This window comes from Nyctibius grandis, chromosome 10 (assembly GCF_013368605.1).
Source record: "Nyctibius grandis isolate bNycGra1 chromosome 10, bNycGra1.pri, whole genome shotgun sequence".
Lineage (NCBI taxonomy): Eukaryota > Metazoa > Chordata > Aves > Nyctibiiformes > Nyctibiidae > Nyctibius > Nyctibius grandis.
This window is the reverse complement of record NC_090667.1, coordinates 4,461,276-4,484,074: the sequence shown is the minus strand read 5'-3', so window position 1 is coordinate 4,484,074 and position 22,799 is coordinate 4,461,276. Positions and strand designations below refer to the sequence as shown.

At 39.9% G+C, this 22,799-nt stretch overlaps 1 protein-coding gene across 1 annotated transcript in view; it reads right to left on the bottom strand.

Annotated features, from left to right (window-relative positions):
* The window catches only part of SPOCK1 (SPARC (osteonectin), cwcv and kazal like domains proteoglycan 1), a 291,867-nt gene that overhangs the window by 14,275 nt on the left and 254,793 nt on the right, over positions 1–22,799 (bottom strand). The window contains exon 8 of the mRNA XM_068408857.1: positions 1,343–1,459. Coding sequence (XP_068264958.1) covers positions 1,343–1,459 — 117 coding nt within the window. The remainder of the gene's footprint in view (positions 1–1,342; positions 1,460–22,799) is intronic.

Here is a 22,799-nt window from a genome sequence, read left to right as displayed (position 1 = left end):
CAATTTTAAGACACAATTACTTGGCATTAATGAGGTTTGACTATAGTTTTGAGCACTATAGCCTGTGGTATTTACTGTCTCTTCTGGAAGAGGCAATTTATTGCGACACAAGCTCAGAAGCAGCACAAAACAAGAGTGGCTGTGGAGACACAGACCAACAGTGAATGCCCATCCTGACGTCCTGGGTCACTCTACTGCACGTTTGGCCTCTCCAGCCTCACACTGCAGGGAAACAAGGAACTGAGGTCAAAAGAGCTGTAAAAGGGAGCAACTGACTCAGCCCTTTAAATTCTGTGGGTGTGAACCCTGGCTTTGGACAGCTTGTACCAGAGGATCAGGGCAGTGAGGTGACGGTGAGTCACGCACCTAGATAAAACTTGTGCATCCTACTTTGCAGCCCAGGGTCTCACGTGTTTTGGGACAAACTTTTTAGAAGGATTAATGAGTCCTTACAGAAAATAAATTCGCATCTGCTCTCCGATGAACATGACCTCTTTTGATGCTGTTATCCGAATCTTTCCCCTCCCTGGTGTGTAAATGACATCAAAATCAGTCATGTTGGCTTAACCCACAGAGAGTAAATGTCCTCTAAATGGTTCGTTTTCTTCCTTTCTTAAAAAAAAAAAAAGCATCAAAGGAAGCAAAGATGGTGTTATTAAATACGTGGGACACAATAGGATAGATTCCAGCTTTCCACACCATTTAACTACTCCAGCTCTGTGGCTGCAATGCACATGCTTTTATTACTCTTTCTCTTACATAAGGTGTTAGCAGGAAATTGCAAAATAAAACCAAAATGAGTCTTTTCCAACATTGGCATAATTTTCCCTATGCTTGTATGCCATGTTTTTGGCTCATGCCACTGACATTGGGTCAGAAAATGCTTGGCCATGAACTGGGAGGTAAGCATATACAACGGTCCATGCCCAAGAAGTGATTTGGATGCAGCCACGCTGATTTGGAGGGTCATGGAGTTTAACTGTACAGACGTGAACTATGTCATGCTTGTTAACCTCAAGGCTTGAGAGAAGTCCCTGAGCAGTTTTATTTACTCGTATAGATGTGACCTCCATGGCCTTCAGACAGTTATTTGCCTGATTAACTTGTAAAGGTCTCTCTGTCTCTGACTGCCAGTTTTTAGAGCAGTTTGGGCCAGAGAGAGTACAGAACTCCTTTAGAAAATGGTGCGGCCATTTATTTGCAGGATCAGGTCTCCCGCGTACCTGCTGACACCTGCTTGGCATGACATTGCAGCAGTACGAGCTGTGCTCAGCTGAAGGCTCTCTCGGGCTGGGAAGCTGCCTACAACACTGAACGTTCAATGAGAAAGGTGTTTTCTTACTGCCTTGTGCCATCTCTGAGCTCGTTGGTTTGATGACACGATTTGCGTCCTCGTGAAGAGCACCGAACCAGTCCTTTAGTCTTGAAGCGAGATTCCTCAGTTCTTTGTCTGTGCAAGCTGGAAAAAGAACAAAGCACCAGACTGAGTCAAGAGCACCAGTGAAAAACCCTTCTCTAGACAGTCTATTAGAAAAATATTGTTTGTGGTTGTAAAGCCCTTCTCATTAAGACCTCTGAAGTGAAAGAGAAGGACACGGAAAAGGATGCAAGTTAAAAAGAAAATGCAAGTCATTATGAATTGTAAGTTGTACTCAAGTATCTCCTCAGTGGCTGACATGATTTGTGATGGAAGAAGTGACACGCAGAGCTACCCGCAGGTTCTCAATTAGAGCTATGTGACTATTTAACTTAAATGTTTTCACCTTTTAGGATTTCAGAGAAAAATAACAATCAAACAGATGGGGAGGAGGGACATACATGCCTAGACATACTACTCAAACAAGATGCTAGGAATAATTTATAACAATATTTGGCTTAGTATAAGGCTATTATCACAGTAATAGGAAATATATATACTTATTTATATACATAAAAAAGAAAATTGTTATGTTGCTCTAGTTCTACTGCAGATGAGACTTTGCCACTTCTGAAGGTGGTCAATTCCATTTTCTTAGTTAGGTATAACATTTCTTTTCCTATAAATTTTTACTGAGAAATATCTAATTTTTCCAGAACTTTCTGCCAAGAGATTAACGCCCAGCTGCAGCAAATATTTTGAAGGAAGAAAGCTGCATTAGTCACCAGTTACTGTCAGAAAAATTATTCTTGTTTCTGTATCATGTTTAGTGCTTAAAATTCACATGCTCAGACAATTTTATTATTCCTCCTGTGCACTCATTCTACACTTTAAATGACATTTCTTGGAATGGAGAGCAAGATTTTATGCCATAGAGGCAGACATTCTTCACAGGGCAAGCCACAATATGTCTTCTCCGATTCACTGCACATTATAATATTCCTCCTTCCACCTTACAGAAGAACAACTGAGCCCCACAGCTTGTCTTCCCGAGCTAAACTCACTGCTCCAGTGACTGCAATGAACTTGCTGTTCATGGCTGTGGTGAGTATTTGTTTGTTCTCACAGGGTTTTTTTTTGGGTCAGATATAACTCTGAAGTTAAAAATAGGACATTATAGCTTTTTCTAAGTGGAAAGTTTTTTGGCATTTGGGAGGGGGGGAGAAAGGTTTTCCCATTTTTCTGTAATGCTCAAAGTGTTTGACAGATTTTCCTACTAAAGATAAAAATATGAAGATCACTGTCCCACTAAGGCTGAGTCCAGGTAAGTAAAAATCAGGTCTTAAAGAGAAAAACCCAACAACTAATGTAAAATAAATGGAAGACAATGCAATAATAACTGTAAAGTGGCTTACATTACTGAAAAAACTTGTCACTTAAATTAACATTATATTTTACTCATTGTAAACTATCTTATCTTTGCAAGTTAAGACAACGATCAGAGAGCGATAGGATTTTTGAGCCCACCGTGCCACCTTTTCTATAAGGAACATCTCACGCCTCTGTTCTTGGCTGTTACTCACAAACAAAGCCTTTTATCAGGGAAAAATCACAACAGAAGCAATAGCAGAACAAATTCCATCCTCCTGCCTGTAACAAGCCCCCATCAGATGTTGCCTGAGGAGTGAGGGGGTAGGAAGAAAACTAATTTTATAGGTAATAAATATTCAGGAATGAACTAGCTCTAGACAGGCACTAATAATTTCTTACTTTGTGAATTTAGATCCATAAAGATAAAGAAATTTCCATCACGCACTAATTTCAACAGGAGTTGGGCACCTAAACACATGTTAGAAGTGATGGAGATACTTCTTTTACGTGGGATGGGAGATGCTATTCCTGCATCCCCCCTGCTGAATTGTCATCAGCTGATTTTCAACAGACAATTTTTACTAAAATATTATTAGGCAACTACAGCAACATGAGAGAGCACAATAGCCTCCTTTTCAACAACCTGTCTTTACAAATGTTTTCTGAGAGGGAATATACATCTTTCACAATTAAAAGGAGGCAGTATCTTTTCTTTCCCTCTGCCAAGTAGCCGTCTTGTCCTTCAAAAGTCAATTTTGCAAAGGAGAAAGGAGAAATATAGTGCAGAACAAGTAAGGGCTGTTTCACCAATACCTCTTACATGACAGGTTATCCACGTGTTCAGAGTATTTCACAAACGTATCTCCACTCCAAACTGCACACATAAACACAGATTTGACTACTGATTACATCAACTGGGTGAAAAAAAGAGGATTCAGTTGTCCACGAAATGAGCAACGTTGTTTTATTGCGCAAACCTGGTATTTATAAATATTTATTGTAGCATAGAACATCTTTAGGAAGCCAAGGCTGTAACTCTGGACTAAAACCACCCATTCTTGTGCCATCCTGACACGCTCAGCGTGCCTTCTGTATAGGTACACTGAGCTTCACAGACTTTAAGTCAACAAGTCACAGGGAAAAACAAACATATCAAAGAAAAAACCCTCTAGGGCTGTTTTCCTTATTCAGATTTGTGTACTTCCAAACACAAAGACACCACAGAAACCTGAGGTAATCCAAATGCTCTGAGGGATACTGTATTTGCTCTCAAACTCGCAATGCCATCCTGCCAGGGCAGGAGCTCGGAGCACGCTCGCCTCCTCTCCCAGCCTCAGCACCGGGCAGAATAACCTTCCCAGCGCAAAACTAATGGCTCTAATATAAATTTCACCAAGTAGTAATTTGGTTTAAACTGCATTGACTGGGGTAATTTGATTCCATGCTTTTAAATTGCAGTAGAAAACAGGATTGAATGCACAGTGTAAGTGGAAGAGAAGTAGGTTAATTAATGGTAAATCAGACTTGAAACGATTTCTCTGTGTACTCCAGCCAATCAAACATGTCAGGATCTCTAAAATGCCATTCATAACAAAGTAGTTATATTTTTTTTTCGCATTTACAGACACATTGCTGTAATGCTAACTGTGTCAAGAACCAGCTTTTACCACGTACATGCACATTCCTACTTATATCGATTCTCTGCCATTACCCAAGTGCTGCAATCCATGACCTCCATCAGCTCGGTTACACCCTACAGCCGCTCAAACAGACACAGGACCCCTGTATCCTCCTGTCATTCCCAACAATATTTCTCTTGATTTTGATGGAGCACGAATAGGCTTTCAGCCTCCTCTGTGCCGTAGCTTCCTCGAAGACTGCCTCATTCACTCGCTCTGAGGTCAGCCTTTAAAGGTGCGATGCTCTCACTTGTTTTCACCGACAAGTCTGCAAAATGCCACAAATCCTGCAGATTTCCTTTGGGATTCGGTCTGAGGCACAAGTTGACAGTAAGCCCAGAATTGGAGTTTTCTGCATACGGAAGAGCTTTTTTTTTTTTTGTGAATAACTGAGATATTCCTTAAGTATGTTGCTTAAGGATGATTCAACAGTGGATATTATGCTGAGGTTCTCTCTTAGGACTGCAGTCTTTCTTCAGAAGAATAACTGCTGTTTCATGAGTAAAGCAGGAACCAAGTGTGGTGTTAATATGTGGTGAATGGTAAATTTCTTCATGAGACTTCAAAAAATTAACGCAAAGTTCAGTTAAATTTCTATTCAAGTATTTCATGCCCTCAATCTTACTTTCTCCTGGACATTAAAATAGAGGAAGTACTATTTTACATTTCTTGTATTGAATTTTATTTTAATGCTGCCATGCATAGTTAAAAAGATTCTGCCTCTCTACCTAATGGATCTGCATCCTATTTTATTTATTTTATCTGAATATTTACAGATGTCTCTAATAATTCTGAATTTGTTTGGCTTGGGGTACGTTACTTTAGACCTTTCAAAGTGGATTGACATTCAGAGGGCAGGAATTTAACACACACAAAGTCAGGCCCAGCCTCCAGCTGGGTATCCAGGAACCAGAGCACTTAATGATTTATTTCTTGTGGTAGAGCCCATTTGCATACCAAACAATTAGGACGCATAGGTCTGAGGAGCCCCAGATCTAAGATCCTTAAGTATATAATTGCATTAGTATAAATTATAAAGCATTTTTAAGAGCCCTCTTCATGAAAAATACAGTGCAAATGTAACTCTTTACTATTAATAGAAGTTCCAAGTAACATTTCTCAGACGAGAAGAATAGGGCAGTAGGAGGAATAGATGTGATAATGGGTCTCTTGCTATTTGAAGACCTATAAGGAGAGAATACGCAGGTTGCAAACAATATGGATATTGACATGACTTGAAGCAGAGATTAAAAAATCTGCGATGAAGAGAAACACTGAGGGAGGAACCTCTCCATAGCCCCTCTCTGGCAACTGAAATCTGTCCAGGCAACTGTCAACAACCATTTAAAACTCTACTGCTGTGAAAAAGAAACAGTGCAAACATATGCAAAGATGCATTTTCACTTCTGCGTGTATTTTCTTCAAGATAAGAGAATCTGGCTTCAAATAATTTCCTACACCTTTTAAAAAGGGAAAAAACACAAGACTTTATCCTTGTCATTTTATTGATGTCACTCAAATTTCTGCCTTAGCAGCCCTCTGATACCAGGTCCCCACATAACATTAATTCCTGGATCCTGCACTGCTGACGTGCTTCGATGCCACCCGTTCACAGCCCCCGACTCCCCTGCGTGCAGCGGGTTGGTATTGCTGCTCTCACAAACGGGGATGGCGAGGCAGGTTGGTGAACATCCAGCTCGTCGATTCAATCACAGTGGGCAGTGCCCTGCGTCTGACGTGGCAGAGGGACCACGAGCAGAGGCAGAATCCGTCGCTTCTCTGAGCTATGGCAGTGCGAACGCGGGAGGAGGATCTATTCGCTGCTGGATCCAGCCGACATCCTCCGATCTGAATCTGCAGCTGTTAAGAATCATCCTGCAGAAGTGATTTAATAGCAAACACTGAAAGTGCAGATTTATTCCCAAGGGTGAAGCAATTCGTCCAGCAGTTATTTATTCCTAACAAACTGAAAGCACTGTTGCTAAATACCTACTTTCACCAAGCAGAAAACATTAATCTGACCTAATGGAAAACCATTAGCATGCTGTAAAGGCTCTAGTTTTTGTAAGTGTGCTTCTATTATTACATGGAAACACATATTTAAAAACACTGTAATAACACTATTTAAAAAGTTTTGACATAAAAGTATCCTGGCATGGAAGTTGACAGGAGATGATGCTCATCTTTTGTACTAAGTACTAATTTTTATATTATTTTTTTTTATAAAAAAGAAAATGTGACAATTTTAACTGTGCTTTCTCTGACAAACATCACTACATTTTCTCTATTGTAGGTAAGTCAACAACTTATTTCACCCTGTTGTAATTGTGTCCATACGTGTGTGGAATATCACAATAGGCTTTAAAACTAAAACAAAACCCCCACTGTATCAGATTTCAGGCTTCAGGGAGTGGGTCCGCTCCCAGTCATACAAAATACAAAGCGTGTTCTAAAAACTGCTGCTGCAGGAGCTGACTTGAAAGTAAACATCAAGATAAATTCAGCGCTGTGCTAACCCCCCACTTCAAATGCGACTACACACACCTGCATATAAACACACGCACGTATATGCAACTTGTAGATGATTCCAAGTGTTTTATCTGTGATATTTTGGTGATGCAACTGTGGCAATAATTACCTTCACAAATATTTCACTGTTCTTGGTTGGAAGGGGCAATGCTCTAATTTGCTCTTTTTGTTGAGGCCTCATGCAACTTCTTATAACAATAAAATTTGAAGTATTATGCCAATAATATTATGAAGTAGAAAGGAATGGGTTGTTTACTATTACTATAAGGAAAGGTATCACATTCCAAACATGCCTTGCTGGTTTGATAAATGACCGTCTTTCATTTAAAATCCCGCCTACAGTCGCCAACATTTCACGGCAAAGCTCTACGTGGGTACATTTGTCGTACCGCATTTTTGGCACTCACTGGCTATTCTACCACAGGGTTGACACCTGTGCTGATAACCACCTCTGATCCTTCTGTCACTTGTTCTGCCTTGTCTTATAAATACAGCAGCAGATGCCAAGACCCTGCAGTTCAGACTTTGAGATCATTACAGGAGCAGCTGAGTTATTGGGAAGATGAAATAGACTTTGATCTGAAGCTTCCTTAAAATGCTGCGTTTAAAACACAAAGCTCTGCTAGAACTGTATAAACAGAGATTGAGAGCTACAAAGCTCACTCTCCAAAGCTGTAGACAGAGCGTGCATTAACGCTCATTCCTTTTGTGCTCGCATTAACTGTGAAAGCCCTGGGAAGTTCGTCTTTGCCAGGTGCTTAAGAAGCCCGAAGGTTTATTTTAAATACATCCAAACTGTATCAATGCTGGGCGTCTGTTGGCACTGGGCAGGAAGGCTTGTGGGAGTAACGTCCCTCATGACATTTTGGCCATGTCAGGCACTAATTAAAATGCTATCTCCTGCATGGTTCTTAGCCTCCCAAAATTCATTTGCCAGCTCACCCTAATGTTCTCATTCAAATTCTGTCATATCACCTGAAAGGAGGAACAGAGAGAGTTATATCAACTGAAAACTAAACCAGAGTAAATAAAAATATCTAACTGAATGGGCCTTTCCAGGAGTTCATTCTCTGGGTGAGAAAAATCTTAGTAGAGTCATCATCTCCCCTCTTGCCTCCCTTCTGTCCTTCCTCTCTGTTTTTACAGAGTCTACTCTGAACAGACGTCCCTGGCTTGGCAGACATATGGATGCACCAGCGTCTTCTGCGCTGACTCTCAGAGAAGGCACTCCAGTTACAGCTGGAGTCGTGGCTTGTCAAGCACTGGCCAGTCTTTGTGAGGGCTGAGTTCTTAGAAAAACTGCACATTGGTTTGATTTTAAAGCAGTGTTTAAAGCGGACCCACAGCTCACAGTCCATAGGAGGTTTTCACAGATACCTGACTTTGCTGCTAACAGCTTAGCAGATTCGGTACTCTTAGGCATTTGAAATACTCCATAAACAAAGCTGGAAGAATAATTAAGAGTAGCAACAAAACTCTCGAGGGTTAAAATGAGGTAATGGAGGGGTGGTTATTTTTAGGCAAACAGTATATGCTACCATAGTGTGCACATTTGAGCTTTAGATGGAATTGTTTCCTACAGACCTTCCAAAGCCACAGATGAAAGTGTTAAGACAACCTGCTGAACTTTTCCACATCCAGGAGGTTGTTTTTCTCCACTTTCTAGAGCTGAACAGAGAGAAATTTTAGATTCTGATTTTCAGTAAAAATGTTCTGAACTACAATAGTTGGAAATAATTTGAGCTGTTGATGATAAGGGCAGCTGCTATCTTCCACAATGAAAGCCTTGAGCTTGAAAGAGCAAAACTCAGGTAGTAAAAATTAGTCATTTAACAGTATTTGAGAAGAAATGGGCAGATCTATTTATGTTCAATCAGAGCAGGAAAGCAACAGCCAAGAACATAAATTAAAAGATTATATGTAGAGAAAAAAGTAAAAACACAAGATGATTTCACAGAATGCCTACGTTACAGTGTAAGCATGTGCAACACTTCTCAAATGTAAGTTGAAAATGTGGCTATAAATGAAATGAAATGTAAGAGACTTCTAATTTTTACAGCTCCTTGTGCAATCACAGATGGATCTAAACTGAATTATGAAAAAAACCCAATAGCAGTAGATCATTTTTGTAAAGTGACATATTAAGCAGGGATATTCATTATTATTTGATACCATTCTTCTAACACACATGAATTTTTGACTGGTCAATAGGATAAACCTGCTTCTTTTACACAGTTCTGTTCTTCTGACACTAATCCATCTCTGTAAGTTTGTTCAAATCTAAAATTAATCAGCTCCCAGATGATTATTGGTTTTTTTGTTTGTTTTAATGTGAAAAGGTATTATTATTTTTAGGGCTACCAAGATCTAAATGCCAATGTATGCTGGACTAGTAGATGCCTATTCTGGAGGTAAAGTCTGGGCTATCCACCCTTAGGGTACTGTTCACTGCTGCTACCTCAAGAAACGATGTGCAGAACGTTGTACAGACACGCAAAAGCAGCACTCCTCTTGTGCAGCCCATGTGTACTTATCAGGGCATTTCCAGAGCGTCACTGAGCACAATGACTGATCTGCTCTCCCATAGGAAAAAAAACCTACCCCACAACTTTCTCAGAGTCCCTGCTGTGATATAGGAACTGCCTAAAAGCTGCAAGAGGGACCCAGGAATTTATTAGAAAGCCCCCTTTTTGCCAGGAACTGGCACTCTATCATGTTAAAAAAGGGAGAAGCAACTGAGTAGATTCACTTCACTTTTACTGGAGTCCACCATCTTTATTCGCTTCCCCCGGGACCCTTGCAAAGGGATAGATAAATCCAGTTTGCCCACGCTTGAGCGGGATGGAGAGGGAGAGATACTCGTGAGTCAGCATATGCTAGCAGAAACTATTTTTCCCCCTCATTAACTTTTTTGCACATCAGCTGATTTTTATTTTATACTGTGTGTATCCCTGTACTTATTTTCTATGTTCCCTGCTGAATGTTACCACATCTGATACCACCAGGGCTTCATTAATGTAAAATGTTTTCATGTGGTGAATTATTCTTAAATGAGAAAACACAGACAACCCTAGGAGAGAAAATGAGGAGCTGTTGGACAGCATGGGGCTAGGAGCATTTGAAGATGTCCCACGGGAATTCCTCCAGCAAATTGTTGGGAAAACTGATTGAAATTCAACAAGAAAGTGCAAATGAGACAACGTAGCTCCCCAGTGGATTGCAAAGATCCCCTGGAAGCAAATCAGAACTCTCTCTGCACTATTGCACCCTGCAAAATCAAGAAATGCATAAATCCTGCCATGAAATACAGCATAGGAAGGCAGCGTTCAGGGCAATATGAAACAATAAAGTGAGGGAGTAATTTTAGTAAGGAAATGCAACATATTTTGCAAATCAAATTTGAATGGATTTAAGATCTGAATAGGATTGTATTGGAACCAGTGGAACACCAGTGAAGTGTCATTAACTTCACAGGAGTGAAAGGTGATCGGTACATTAGCAAACACACGTGTCTGGGTTGGTTCATCGACGCATTAAAAAAGGCATTTAGAAATATCCTTCTCACTCTCTCATAGCTGGGCGTGAAATGAGGGGGAATCTCCTCCCTTACACAACCAGTGCTCAGGAACTTGCTTGGATTTACACTGGCAAAGTGGTGGAGCGGCTTAACTTTTAACAAGCTTTGGTGCTTTTGGCTGAGGCAGTCGCTGGTGCTTCAGCCATTATGGCCTCTGCTTCCAGACTGAAGAGCTGAGGGGCTGCTAAAGGACAAAGCAAACTTCTCTGGCATCAAAAAGAGGATATCTAAGCCAAGCTGAGTGTCAGGGAAGGCTGTAGATTAGAAAAAGAGCTCAAAAGACCTACTGTCTGTTGCTTACCTACTGTGACACGTACCTCCTATGGCTACATAACTTGATTTAACAGTATAAAGAGAAGGATCAGATGCACATACTAATGAGCACCTGGCCACTTAGGTGCTGTGGGAATCAATAACTTCAAAAAGTATGGAATGGAGTTGTAAAAATCTCCCACTACTGCCTATTTTGAAGAATCATTTAAAGAAATGTCAATTCTCAGCCCTTCATACGCATTTGTGTATTTTTAAAGTCTTTCAGAGGGAGGATTGAGTTTTGTGTATTCAAGGATATGATTTATTGAAAACACCCCAATTCTTTTTTTAAATATTTGCACTATTAAAATATTTAACATCCAAAAAAAAAAAAAAAGCAGCGAGATCAAAACCATCCTGTGGCGTTATGAAAACCATAAGCTGAGCAATTCTGAAAAGGATAAAAATGGCTTGTGTGAAAGGAATTTTTTTTTTTTTTTTTTTTTTAAAAAATGACAGATTTGGAACTGTGGCTGAGAAAGCTTTGAAAGTGGTCAGGCTGACAGGGTGTATTGTAGGGCAGTTGTAAGCCTTTGTAGAAGCAATTATTATCATCTCCCCAAAGCACAGACAAGTGTGTGAGGGGAAAAAGCAAAGCAAAGCAAAGCAAAGGAGAAAAGGCTGGTTGGGAAGCAGACTCCCTCTCCCAGGCCTGGATGCTTACTTGCTGACAGCAACAGGAGATGGGATTTAAGTATCTATGTAACAACAGGTGAAGGACACACACGTTCACTCTTTTGCACAGCAGGCAGAATCACAGAGCTACTCCCATACAAGTCATAATGCATGAGGAGCCTTCTTCAGTTGTCGTAAAGGCAGGCAGTAAAGAGGAAAAATCACCCCTGAATTCATATCCACCTGTCTGTAAAAAGCACTGCTGAAAGCCCAATTATTTTGACAGATACCCAGGAGAGACAAAAATATAAGGACTTATGTAAATTACAATGAAAGAACTCAATGTATTTCTGAAAGTATCTCGCGAATTTACAGTAAACAATGCTTTCAAAGAAAATGGTAATCATTCTGCATTGAAAGCTCCTGATCTTACCATCTTCAGATCATATTAGTACTCTGCATCATTACAAGAATGTGCTCTTTGAAGCATGTGTACTCTATCTTCCTTCTATTCATCATAAATACCCTCTCTGTGAAAGTACACTTTGCACTGTGCACACATTTTTCTTTCTAAGATTTATTTCATTTCCTAAAGAAATGTCACGCAGAAATCAATCTTGCCGGTACAAGTTCACAAGGCCTGATTCATTTAACAGATGATTTATTGACAATTGTGAGATAGAAAATAATGGAGTGTTGTTATTAAGAGCAACATTACACATTTAGAACAGTGTATATAGAGAGAGCATATACAGAGGATGCTAATATTCTCTCATGAACAAGGGATACGTTGTGAGAAGAAAGAAGGGACCTTGCCATAGTTAATGTCTGGCTTCCAGCTTCTATTCCAGCTCCCTCTTCATATTCACAGCTAATGTTATTGCATAAATCCTGACCTTTGCTGTTGTTGGTTTTATTGAAAAACTATAGCTTGTAGAAAAAGAGATAAGAAAACAAGTGTCCTGTTGCAAAAAATGTAATTTTGATTGGTATCCAAACATAATCAGTTCTTCAGGGAAAACGTGAAAGTTCAACCAAACCCACATATGTAGCAGCAGACCACAACTGAGCATTGTAGTTAATGGTTTGATAGCTAATCTGGGAAGTATTTATCTAAGCAGTGTCACACATGGGGTTTAAATACTCCTTTTCCTTCTCTCTTTCCTTCCTGTCCCTTTTTCACCCAGTGCCAAAGAAAGCAGTGTTTGCAGCTCTCCAGGCTGAATACACCTCGTATTTCTTCATATGGTGTAGATATAGAGCCTTTTTATTTTCTACTAAACAAGACATGGAGAAAAGGACCAATTCCCTGCACTATACATTTATCTATATATCCCACCAGCATGGTGGGATCCTAGGGTATCTCATAAAAATAAAGATTTCCCCGGAGCTGTCTTCTGCTCTCATACCCGTCATGAACACAGTGATTGAATGTGACCTTCGGTGTGATAAGTATTTTGGTGTCCCCAAGTCAGGTGTTAAATCACCCAAATTTTAGTTCAATGGCTCCTGGAAAAGAGCCCAAGCCCTAATGTCAGATGCTTGTGCTCCTTACTCAAAGGACCTGCAGATATCCCGGCCAGAGAGCACCTTGTCCCAGCCAGAGGCACAGAAATAGCTTTGAAATCTTGCCTGTGCCTGAGGATTGAGGAGCTGGGGCTGAGCTGGCAGGGAAGTGCCCTGTGTGCTCCAGCCCCAAAGCCTCGTGGGGAGCTCAGCACACAGGGGCTCCGGCACCATTTTAACTCCCAGAAAGCAGCAATGAAACATCACCGCGCTGAGTTAGAACTTGGTACCTCTAACCCACCCATTATGCTAAATGCTATACAAACATAAGAAAAACCAGCTCATGCATGAAAGAGTTCAAGCTCAGACTTTCCTTTGGAAAAGTAAAACAAATCCCCAGTCCTTCTTTGTATTCCTGAAGAAATTCTCTGCCAAAGAGCAGGAAAATAAATTATTTCTACAGATTTCTAAAGTGAAAAAAGTGAAGAATATTTAACATGCTTCATTAAACACAGAAGAAAATATAAAACATTTTGAAAACATGTAGTTGAATAGGATACAATATTTCCACAGGAATCCACACAAAAAGAAAGAGGAAAGATTAAAATCTGTTCCCAGCAAGATAATTTAAACCCAGAGTAATACATTCCCTCCCTAGTAATCAGTCTGCAAATAGGATGAATTAACTGAGACCCTCAAAATCTCTGTAACAGAAAAGCAGGAAAACCTGACGAATGCAATTGTACTATATTGCACTGTCAAAATTCTAAAGTGAAAATGTTAATCCAACCTACAAGGCCTTTTTACTGTGTAACAGAATTTCAGAAGTAATTAAAAAAAAAAACCATGCACCCATATTTCATGAAAACAAGTCCATACATTTTCCTATGTCAGAGCTACGCTGAATGGGAAACCCAAGAGGTACAAACTCCGGCACTGGTGTATTTACAGCCAACAGGCACAAGGTAGCAGCACAAAGCATTAGTCTAAATAATTTCTTAAAGATCCTGCGGAGGTGCAGGTGATGTTATCAGTCACCAGAACACAGCTGTAAGTGTGGAGGCAACGCAACTTACCGCAATTAAGTACTTAGCAGGGAGTAAGTTCAGTGGTGGGGTAGCCTGTGCTAACCTCTGCGAGCCAGCGAGCAAAGGCCCAAGAAAAATAACAGACTTTTTTTTTTTTTTGGATGTCCTGCAGACATGAGAGGTGTGTTATATGAGCCATCATCAGGGCACAGTAAGATCAGGGAACAGAGAACATCTGGTGGGGTCGTGGAGGGGAACCTTGCGTCTGGCAGTGTGTCACAGCTTACAAATTGTTGCTCAGTTCCTGAGCTGACCTGCTTTTGAACAAGACATGATTGTTTTCCCCTTTCAGTCCCCTCTATATGCACTTTTTAAAAGAAGCAAAAGGAAAAAGGATATATATCAATTCTCTACACGTTGCATTGTATATACAGTACGATGGAATATGTATGCATATACACTAACTTGGAATTCTTGAAAGTAAATCCGTATTCTATAAAATGTAAAGGTCAATAGATCAAGAAAGATTAATAAAGTCATCCTTGAGCTCCTATGAGGAGAAGCAGCACTCAGAGATGAACTGAGATCCACAGTATAGTTGTAGCTGAACATTCACAGATTTTTTCAAGAGCTGGATTTTGTGGCTATTGATCTGCCAGTCACTTTTTCTGTAAGAGGAAATTCAGCTATTCACGTTTCAGTGAGCCTTTTTCACCCAGCTCCTTTTGTGGAGTTGTGCTTGTTGTACATCCACATCTTTTATGGTACCTCAGAATAAAAAATTCAATAGCTGCTGTGTTGAATTCTAAAGATCATTATTCTACTTGTTTAGAAAATGATACCTGCTTTTCTCTCCCCTTGCTCTCACCATCAGTTCACTTTCAAACAGTTTAGTATATTTTACGTAATTAAAAAAAAAGTGTCTTGTTAACTGGTGTTGCCTGGGCAAATGCTACAGATGTTCACAGCCATGTCATTGTCCCTTTCATCAGAATAAATTTGTAAAACTGTTGAATAAAAGCTCTCTAGTATAGGAATCACTATGACTTCACTCTTAAAATGTGAAATAATTTCTCATTACTTACTACAGTTCCACCATAAATCCCAGTGACCTCCCCATTGTCTGGAAACTCACTGAACTCCCTGTCCAGTGCCTTGGGTCCCATCCCACAGCACCATCCAGATCTCCTCTCCAGCTCAGCATCCCCTTTCTGCACATCAGTAAAGCCAGATTCATTCATTTCCAATGGTCTGGGTCAGGCTGACGTTGATGCCAACCACCCTTTGTTTCTTCAACTCTCAGCTACCTTCAATGCAGTTTTGTCGAGAGTCTTGTTCGCCCATGGCTCTGCCTCACATGTTTTTCTGCCTGTCTTCTACATGTCCCATTCCCGCTCTCTGCAGCAATCTGGGAGAGGTCCTCTGTCCTCCACAAACACAAACTCAGTTTGCTTTCCTACACATGCATGTGAAAGACTGATGGATTGACCTTTTCCCATCAAATTGAAATTTTTGTCCATGTTTCATACATCTCCTCACAAATGCCAACTTGTCAGCTTGAGATCCCCACAGGAAGAACTGATCTCCTCATTGTTCCTCTCTAGTGTTCAAACCCTTCATTGGTGATCTTCTCCCATCCCTCTTTCTGTTATCTTTAAGTGGGGCTGTAGTCTTTCCTGGGACTGTGTCAAACTTCAGCTCTGCTTAAATGTTTTGAAAAGTCTCAGTAAAAGACGGTTTAAAACATGACTTGTACAATCCATTCTCACATGTAAGCAGCTTTAATCAGCTTTCCTCCTGACTATTCTCACGCTCTTTCCTCTGGCCTTCCTGAATCCTACATCTCCTCTTCACATCCTTTCAAAAAGCTTCTGCGAAGATGATTTTGCAAAGATACTGTAGCCCAGCTCCTCATGCTGACCATGCCATCCTCTGTTGCCTGCATTTTTCCACCAGTCCCCACTGCATTATACATAAGCTGTTAAGTCTCTGTTTCAGGACCCTTTACAGTCTTCTATTTTACTTCTAATCATACCTCTACTAAGCCGTCATTGACTTCTCTCTGTTAATGACAGCCTTTATTACTCAGTTGCTAAATTTTGAAACAAGTATCTTCAGCTTTTTTTTGTCATACCTGTCAGAAACTCTCTGTAAACACTTGCAAAATCATATCAGAATCCTTCTTAAAACTCAGCTTTAACATGATGCCCACACAAACCCAGAGAAATGCATGACAATTAGGCACTGACTGTAAGGCTGCCCATACTGCTGACCTGTATTGTCACATTTTTAATTAGCACTGCCAGTATTGTTTCCTCTCTGGGCTTTATGTGTGTTGTAAACTTTTTGCTTAGAAACCATCTTTTTATTCCACTTACATGAAATGGGCATAGCAAATATCTGACTGCCTTACTATCTTAAGCAAGTAAATTGTTAAAAGAAAGCCATCTTAAAATTGAGAACTATATAACCCCTTCCAGATGTATAAAATATATTTTGCAAAGAATAAGAAAATGAATATAATGATTTGGTGCAGTGTCAGAAAGAAAACTAATTGGGATGGATGATGAGGAGGTAAAGAGAAAATCCAAAATTCACGGCATCATTTACTTCACTGTAAATCTGGAAAAAATCTAGTGGTATCAGTGAAATTATTCCATATTTGTTTAACTGGGAGGCTGTACAGGATGCAATTCAGCCATCGTGCTTGGCCCATCTGTACTTCAAAAAATACCGTACTACTGTACTGTACTACTTCTGCTGTCAAACTTTGGAGCCATTACAAGATATGCCAAGGAGTGCAGAATGGTAGATGAAAGCACATCGATTAAGATCTCTATCTCAGATTGTCACAGACGCACTTCAAATCGAAATCACTAGCTAAATCTTCCTAAGAAGTCCTTGAAATTATCTCCTCATTCCTGTATTGTACATATATTTCTATTCTTCTAAGGGAAAGACAAACTACTATCATCGGTCAATAGTTATATATAAAAATAAGAAAATAAAGAGTGCTCTAAGTAGCAGAACTAACAAAGCCTGCTTTGCTTCAGATTTGTTTCCTATGTCTGAATAGCTTAAGCCCATATAACTGCAACGCCACACATGCCAAAGCCATCCCCAAATTCCCCCTGAAACATTTCCCTTCCCACAAAACGACATCTCCAAGGAGCAGCTGTGGGGCCTGCCCTGCCATCTGTGTGGTTGGTAACAGGCCAAGCAGCCCAGGGAACTGCCGAGACCCAGCTCCCTTGGGTCTCTCTGTTCAGCCCATCTCAGTTTTGTCCCAAACCAGACAGGAATCACAACCTCTGCTACCCTCTTTGAGTTGACTTATAGGCTCAACAGGTATGAAAGGGAGTTTGGCAAACAGGTTGCACAGCCTTGGTTAAAAATGCCTCCAATATATCTTAATGCAATAAAGGAAAATAGTTCTCGACACAGATAATTCCTCTCTGTGGCTTGCTTTATTTTGAAATGGGGAAAAATTGTTTTGAAGCCATTAAAGTATAGATGTTGAAGGCTCTTCCCCTCTCTGTGGCTGCTGTGAGGAAAGAGCACCTCTGTATTTAACAAGGCACAGAGACAGCATGTGCAGAAGCACTTGCAGGTCTTTGTCATTGGACGTGACCTCCTTTCATTAGTTTCCTTGCCTCTTAGATACATCAATAAAAGCAGCTGCAATTAATTCACAGCTACATATTCAGAAAACACTGCAGTTAAGTATGAGTGGTCTGATACAAAGCCTTACTACCAGAGACCTATATCTGCACTGCAAAGAAAGTAGTAAAACCCACTTAGCCATGCATTAATTCATAATGAACAACTGACAATAATTATTTCCATATAGTGCTCCTGACCTGCTTCAACACTTCCTTCCTTTTTCTCCAATCATATTTTTTAGAAGGTTTTGCACTTGATTTCTTAACCACACAGGCACTTAGTAGTTTGTATTTTCCATTAATTCTCTATATAATAATAAGTATCACTTCCCTTTGAAACAGAAGTATAAATGATTGGCTGTTTTTTTTTTTTTGTTTTAATGACGAGAATGGACACCTTGTGACTTAAGGCTCAGCAGAGTTCAACACACCTCACGGACCTTTACTCTGATAAGACTTTGCTACAGAATGAGAGAATTCAGTGAAGTGTGGTAGGTGTAATTAAAATTGTGTTATGCTGCTGATCCACAGGCAGATAAATTCTATAAGCATTAAATTGCATTGGTTGGTTAAAAAAAATTGGCTGTTCATTTCCTTGTAAAAAAAATACATCGGTTTAAAGATGGTGAAACTATAAATCTGAAATGAATTACAGTAGTTCCCAAGTTTCTTAGAATAAACAGAGGTCTGTGTACTCCCCTACCAAGAGACTTAACACTTTATGCAGCGTGCGGTGAACCAGTTTAATAACAATTACCAGCCGAAGGGATCTACATGCAGATTACTGACCGACGGTATATTAATCTACTTTCTTCCATGCAGAGTACAAACCTCTAAATGGAAAATACAGAGGTTCTGTGGGAATGAAGGTCACAGGTTCAAATCAAAATGTTATGTTCGTAATTTTTTTATTTGCCATTCATTGAAACAAATTTGATTAGGTGAAAATAAGCCTGGCACCAAATGTCATGATGTGGGGGCAGATCTTCTGTTTGCTCTGATTTGAAATAAAATTTCTGGCTATTTTCCTTGTGTATTAATTGCAATATTTCATCATTGTTAGGAGTCTAATCACACTATGTTCCACACGGAATCTAATAAATCAAGAACTCCGTTTACTTGTCATATGGGCTTGCAAGTTCAAAGAGACTGGTCTGTTTGGAAAAGTTATCCTTCATCACGTTTATCAGTCTGCGAAAATCAGAGTAAAAAATCATCTGTTACCATCTTGTCTAACAAAATATTAACACATACTCTTTCACAGACAGCAGCAATTACTCACAGGGCTGTAGAGATAATGGGAAGAAACTAACTGAAATGACTTAACACAGGCAAGCAAATTCTTGAATTAAAATCAGATGAAAGTCAGATAAAATTGCACCAGGTTTTAAGCTGAAGCCATGCAGTAAGTTTGCACTTAGCGGGCATGCCTTCATTCTGAAATGAACATTAGCTCATACTGCAGAGCATCCTTCACTGATGCACCTGTAAATATAATGAAGTGAGTAATATTTATTATATGATCTTTTCCTCTAGTTATTTATGCTTAAGATGAGGAATGACATAGAATGAAGATTACATAAATAGGATCAAAGATTAGGAAACTGAGGATGAGAAAGGGCTGAAGAGCTGGAGTAGCTCACATATAGAAGAGAAGCAGATGGACATTTTCTAGAGAGAATGTGTTTGTGAAGACTTGTGTTCATGAGAAGAGAGTCAGGATCAAACAAATGAGGAAAGAGCTAATCTGTATGTGCTCAGGTAATCCGTTGGTTATGAAATGAAGCTGTGGCACGTGACAGATGCTGAGTATGGGAAGAGTGTAATTTTTTGCCAGGAGATGAAGTGGCTCTAACAGCTGGGATAGCAGCATATCAGTCAGGGAGAGAGGACAGAGCAGGATGCTGATACACAGAGTGTGTGTAAGCCAGCTGAGGGGTGACAGAAAGGGAAAAGAGAGAGACTGAGGTGCAGGGGGGGACAGGAGCACAGGTTAGGAAGGAAGGTATAATAAGAGGGATGAGGAGACAAAGACTTTCCTTCTGCTTCTGTTTCATTGCCATGCCACAACTAAAATAATCAGCTACAACTTTATGTATAATGTCAACAGTTCTTGAGAGAGTTGACTGAAGTCCTCTATTTCCTCTTTTATTTAGACTCACAAAGTTCCAGTAGCTAATAGTAAGGCAAAAAATGGAAAGATGGGACTTTCAATTTAGTAATATCAAGCCATTATAACGTTTTTCACTTCCAAAGTTATAACTCTGGCAACTTTTTTTTCCCTTCATGAAAAAGAGAACACAAATGGGTACTTATTGCTGAAATCTGACCTTGTCCTTTTTCATATGAATTCTTCATATAAGCAGCAAATCTTGAAGGAAGCTTCCATTCACTGTTATCTGTTGTTCCCATTTATTTGTCTTCTGGCAGATAGCTGTCAGTTCCTTAAAGATGTCATTTATTACCGGGCTTTTAAAAATCTTTTCTGCAAATCTGTGTTTTTATTTCACTGCGTCTTCCCAGAATTCTTGTAGAGTATCAGTAAGAGCTTCTTTACATATGAAGTTATTTATGGACAGGAAAACACACATCTGCTTCCTTCAAGAATGATTCCATGTGCAGATAAACCCAAGGTTATACTATATTCTCGAGGCATTCACAGAAAGTTAGCAGAATAAGTGGTTAGAAAGTGCTTTGGGGAAAAGTATCTTGATATCTTGTTTAGAATCAGGCTACAGTGATATTAATCTTTTCCTTCTTGTCTACATACTTATGAGACATCTGAAACACTAGTGAGCCATTTCTGGAACATATGCTTCAATATCCTTCTGAGGAGAATATAAAAGGATAAAATCCAGCTCACTAACAGTTTTAAGAGAGCAACTTGTTGCTTTGAACTCCACCCTACCTCACAAACCTGTTTTTCAAAACTGTTGACCACTAGGTAATACAAAAATATCATAAGACTATTCATGAAAGTGTTTTTGTCGTTATTCTGCTGAAGTTAACACCTTCTAGAGGCAGAGGAAAACACAGCACTAGGACTGCAACAGCTGCCTGACTTGTTCACTTGAAAGTCATTCAGTTCTGCTGGGTCAATGAGGTCCTTTCAGATCATCCATGTTACTGTGTACATTTTATTCTCATCCCCAGAATAATCACAGAATCACAGAATGGTTTGGGTTGGATGGGACCTTAAAGATCACCTAGTTCCAACCCCCCTGCCATGGGCAGGGACACCTTCCACCAGACCAGGTTGCTCCAAGCCCCATCCAACCTGGCCTTAAACACTGCCAGGGAGGGGGCAGCCACAGCTTCTCTGGGCAACCTGTTCCAGTGTCTCACTACCCTCACAGTAAAGAATTTCTTCCTAATATCTAACCTAAATCTCCCCTCTTTCAGTTTAAAACCATTACCCCTCATCCTGTCACTTGTAAAAAGGGCATGTAAGGAGAGTGCCAGCATTCAGTCCCTCCTTCTCCCAGAAGTGAATAGAGTTCATATAAACAAAGCAGGTAATAAGAGCGTGCAAGTACTGCAGGCCTGCACACAAACTGCTTACATTACATTTTATTCTAAAGCATGGTCTAAGCTAGACTCAAAGTTTTTGTGTTTTCTCCATCTAGAAGACTGTATGGATACCAACATACAGAGCTCATCAACAGAGGAAATGGAAATGAATATTAAAGTCTCTCAGGGAGCCCAGCATGGAGGGAAATTTGGTTTTGCTTTGCTTGCTCTTCACCTCCAAGTCCAATTAGGAGGAGCAGTGCTGGTGATACTGATCAGGCTTGGAGTGATGAAGCTATTGCTTTGGTTTCCTAAAATTTACATGTTGAAGCTCTTCATTCCTTCCTGTCACTACAGGTGTGCCAAGGTAAATGAGTGCCAGTTCCTACATGGGGAGTGCTCAGTGCTCAGCCTGAGCGTGAACATGCCATGATTGCTGAAAACATGAAGCAGCACAACACTTCAATGCCACAACGGTAAGTTTAGTGTAAAAAGTAATATTTGAATCATTTCCCATTCTTGCTACAATCATTAACATAAAATCAATTTATATTGTGACATTTTCAGTTCTCATTATGTTCTCTGTCACAAGAGGGAGGTTTTTAATCCCCCCTAAAGTCTTTAAGAGACAGCAGAATAATACGCACTAAATGCATTATATGTTTTCTAATATGACCTTTTCATGGTTCTTCAGCTTGACTGCCTGGTCGCTCCTGTTCTTTGGCTGCCTTGGTAATCTGAGAGGAAGAGGGGGAATGGTAAATAATGAAAATACTGACTCTGTAAAAGGTTAACTTCATACTGCAAACGACTCTTTTATAGGTTATATATACACTATATGCTCATATTCTGTAATCCAGAAAAAAGCTAGGAAGAAAAGTAAATGGCAGACTATGACTGTTCTCATGACAGTGATAAAAATTAATCAGGAAAGGAGTGAGATAGCTGTGTGATACGTACTAATTTTATTCTGCCAATAGTTCACATGTATTTATGCTGCATGAAACAATCCTCTCTTTACGGAGATGTGGGGAGCTTTAGTCACCCTTCACCCTTAAAAGGTCTGAGAGCCTCAGGTAGAGGATGGTTTTGAAATGGAAGGTATGTTATGACCCAATGCTAAACCTCTTCCTGCTGTTGTGGTTTTTTTTTTTTTTGGTGTTTTGTTTTTTTTTTTTTTGTATGAAACTTAAAAAGTAATCAAAAGTGAACCTAGTCCCAAGTACTTTGCCAAATAAGTGGCAGGTAATCCTCTTCTCTTATTATTTTCAGCTCTGGCATTAACTGCAAAGGGATCCAAGGTCATGCAAGAAAAGAGAGGATTGAAAGTGCCGAGAGAAAATAAGGAGAAGCCAATATATCTGCTCAAGGAGAGCATGGAGCAAATGTGGAGGATATGACCTGTCATCTGAGTGTATTGCACTGAAACTAGAGAATATCCTTTTGACTCTTCGATGCTGCCCTGCCATTACTTTCCCATAGCCAAGCACAAGAATTCTCACAGGAAAAGGGATGGGGAGACAGGCTGAGAAAGCAGGTCAGTTCCTGGAATGATTTCTGTATCAGTAGCAAAAAAATTTTTCTAAGACGGGATGGATAAAGGGTATAAAATATCACATGGAGTCATAATGTACCCCTGCAAAGCACTGACAG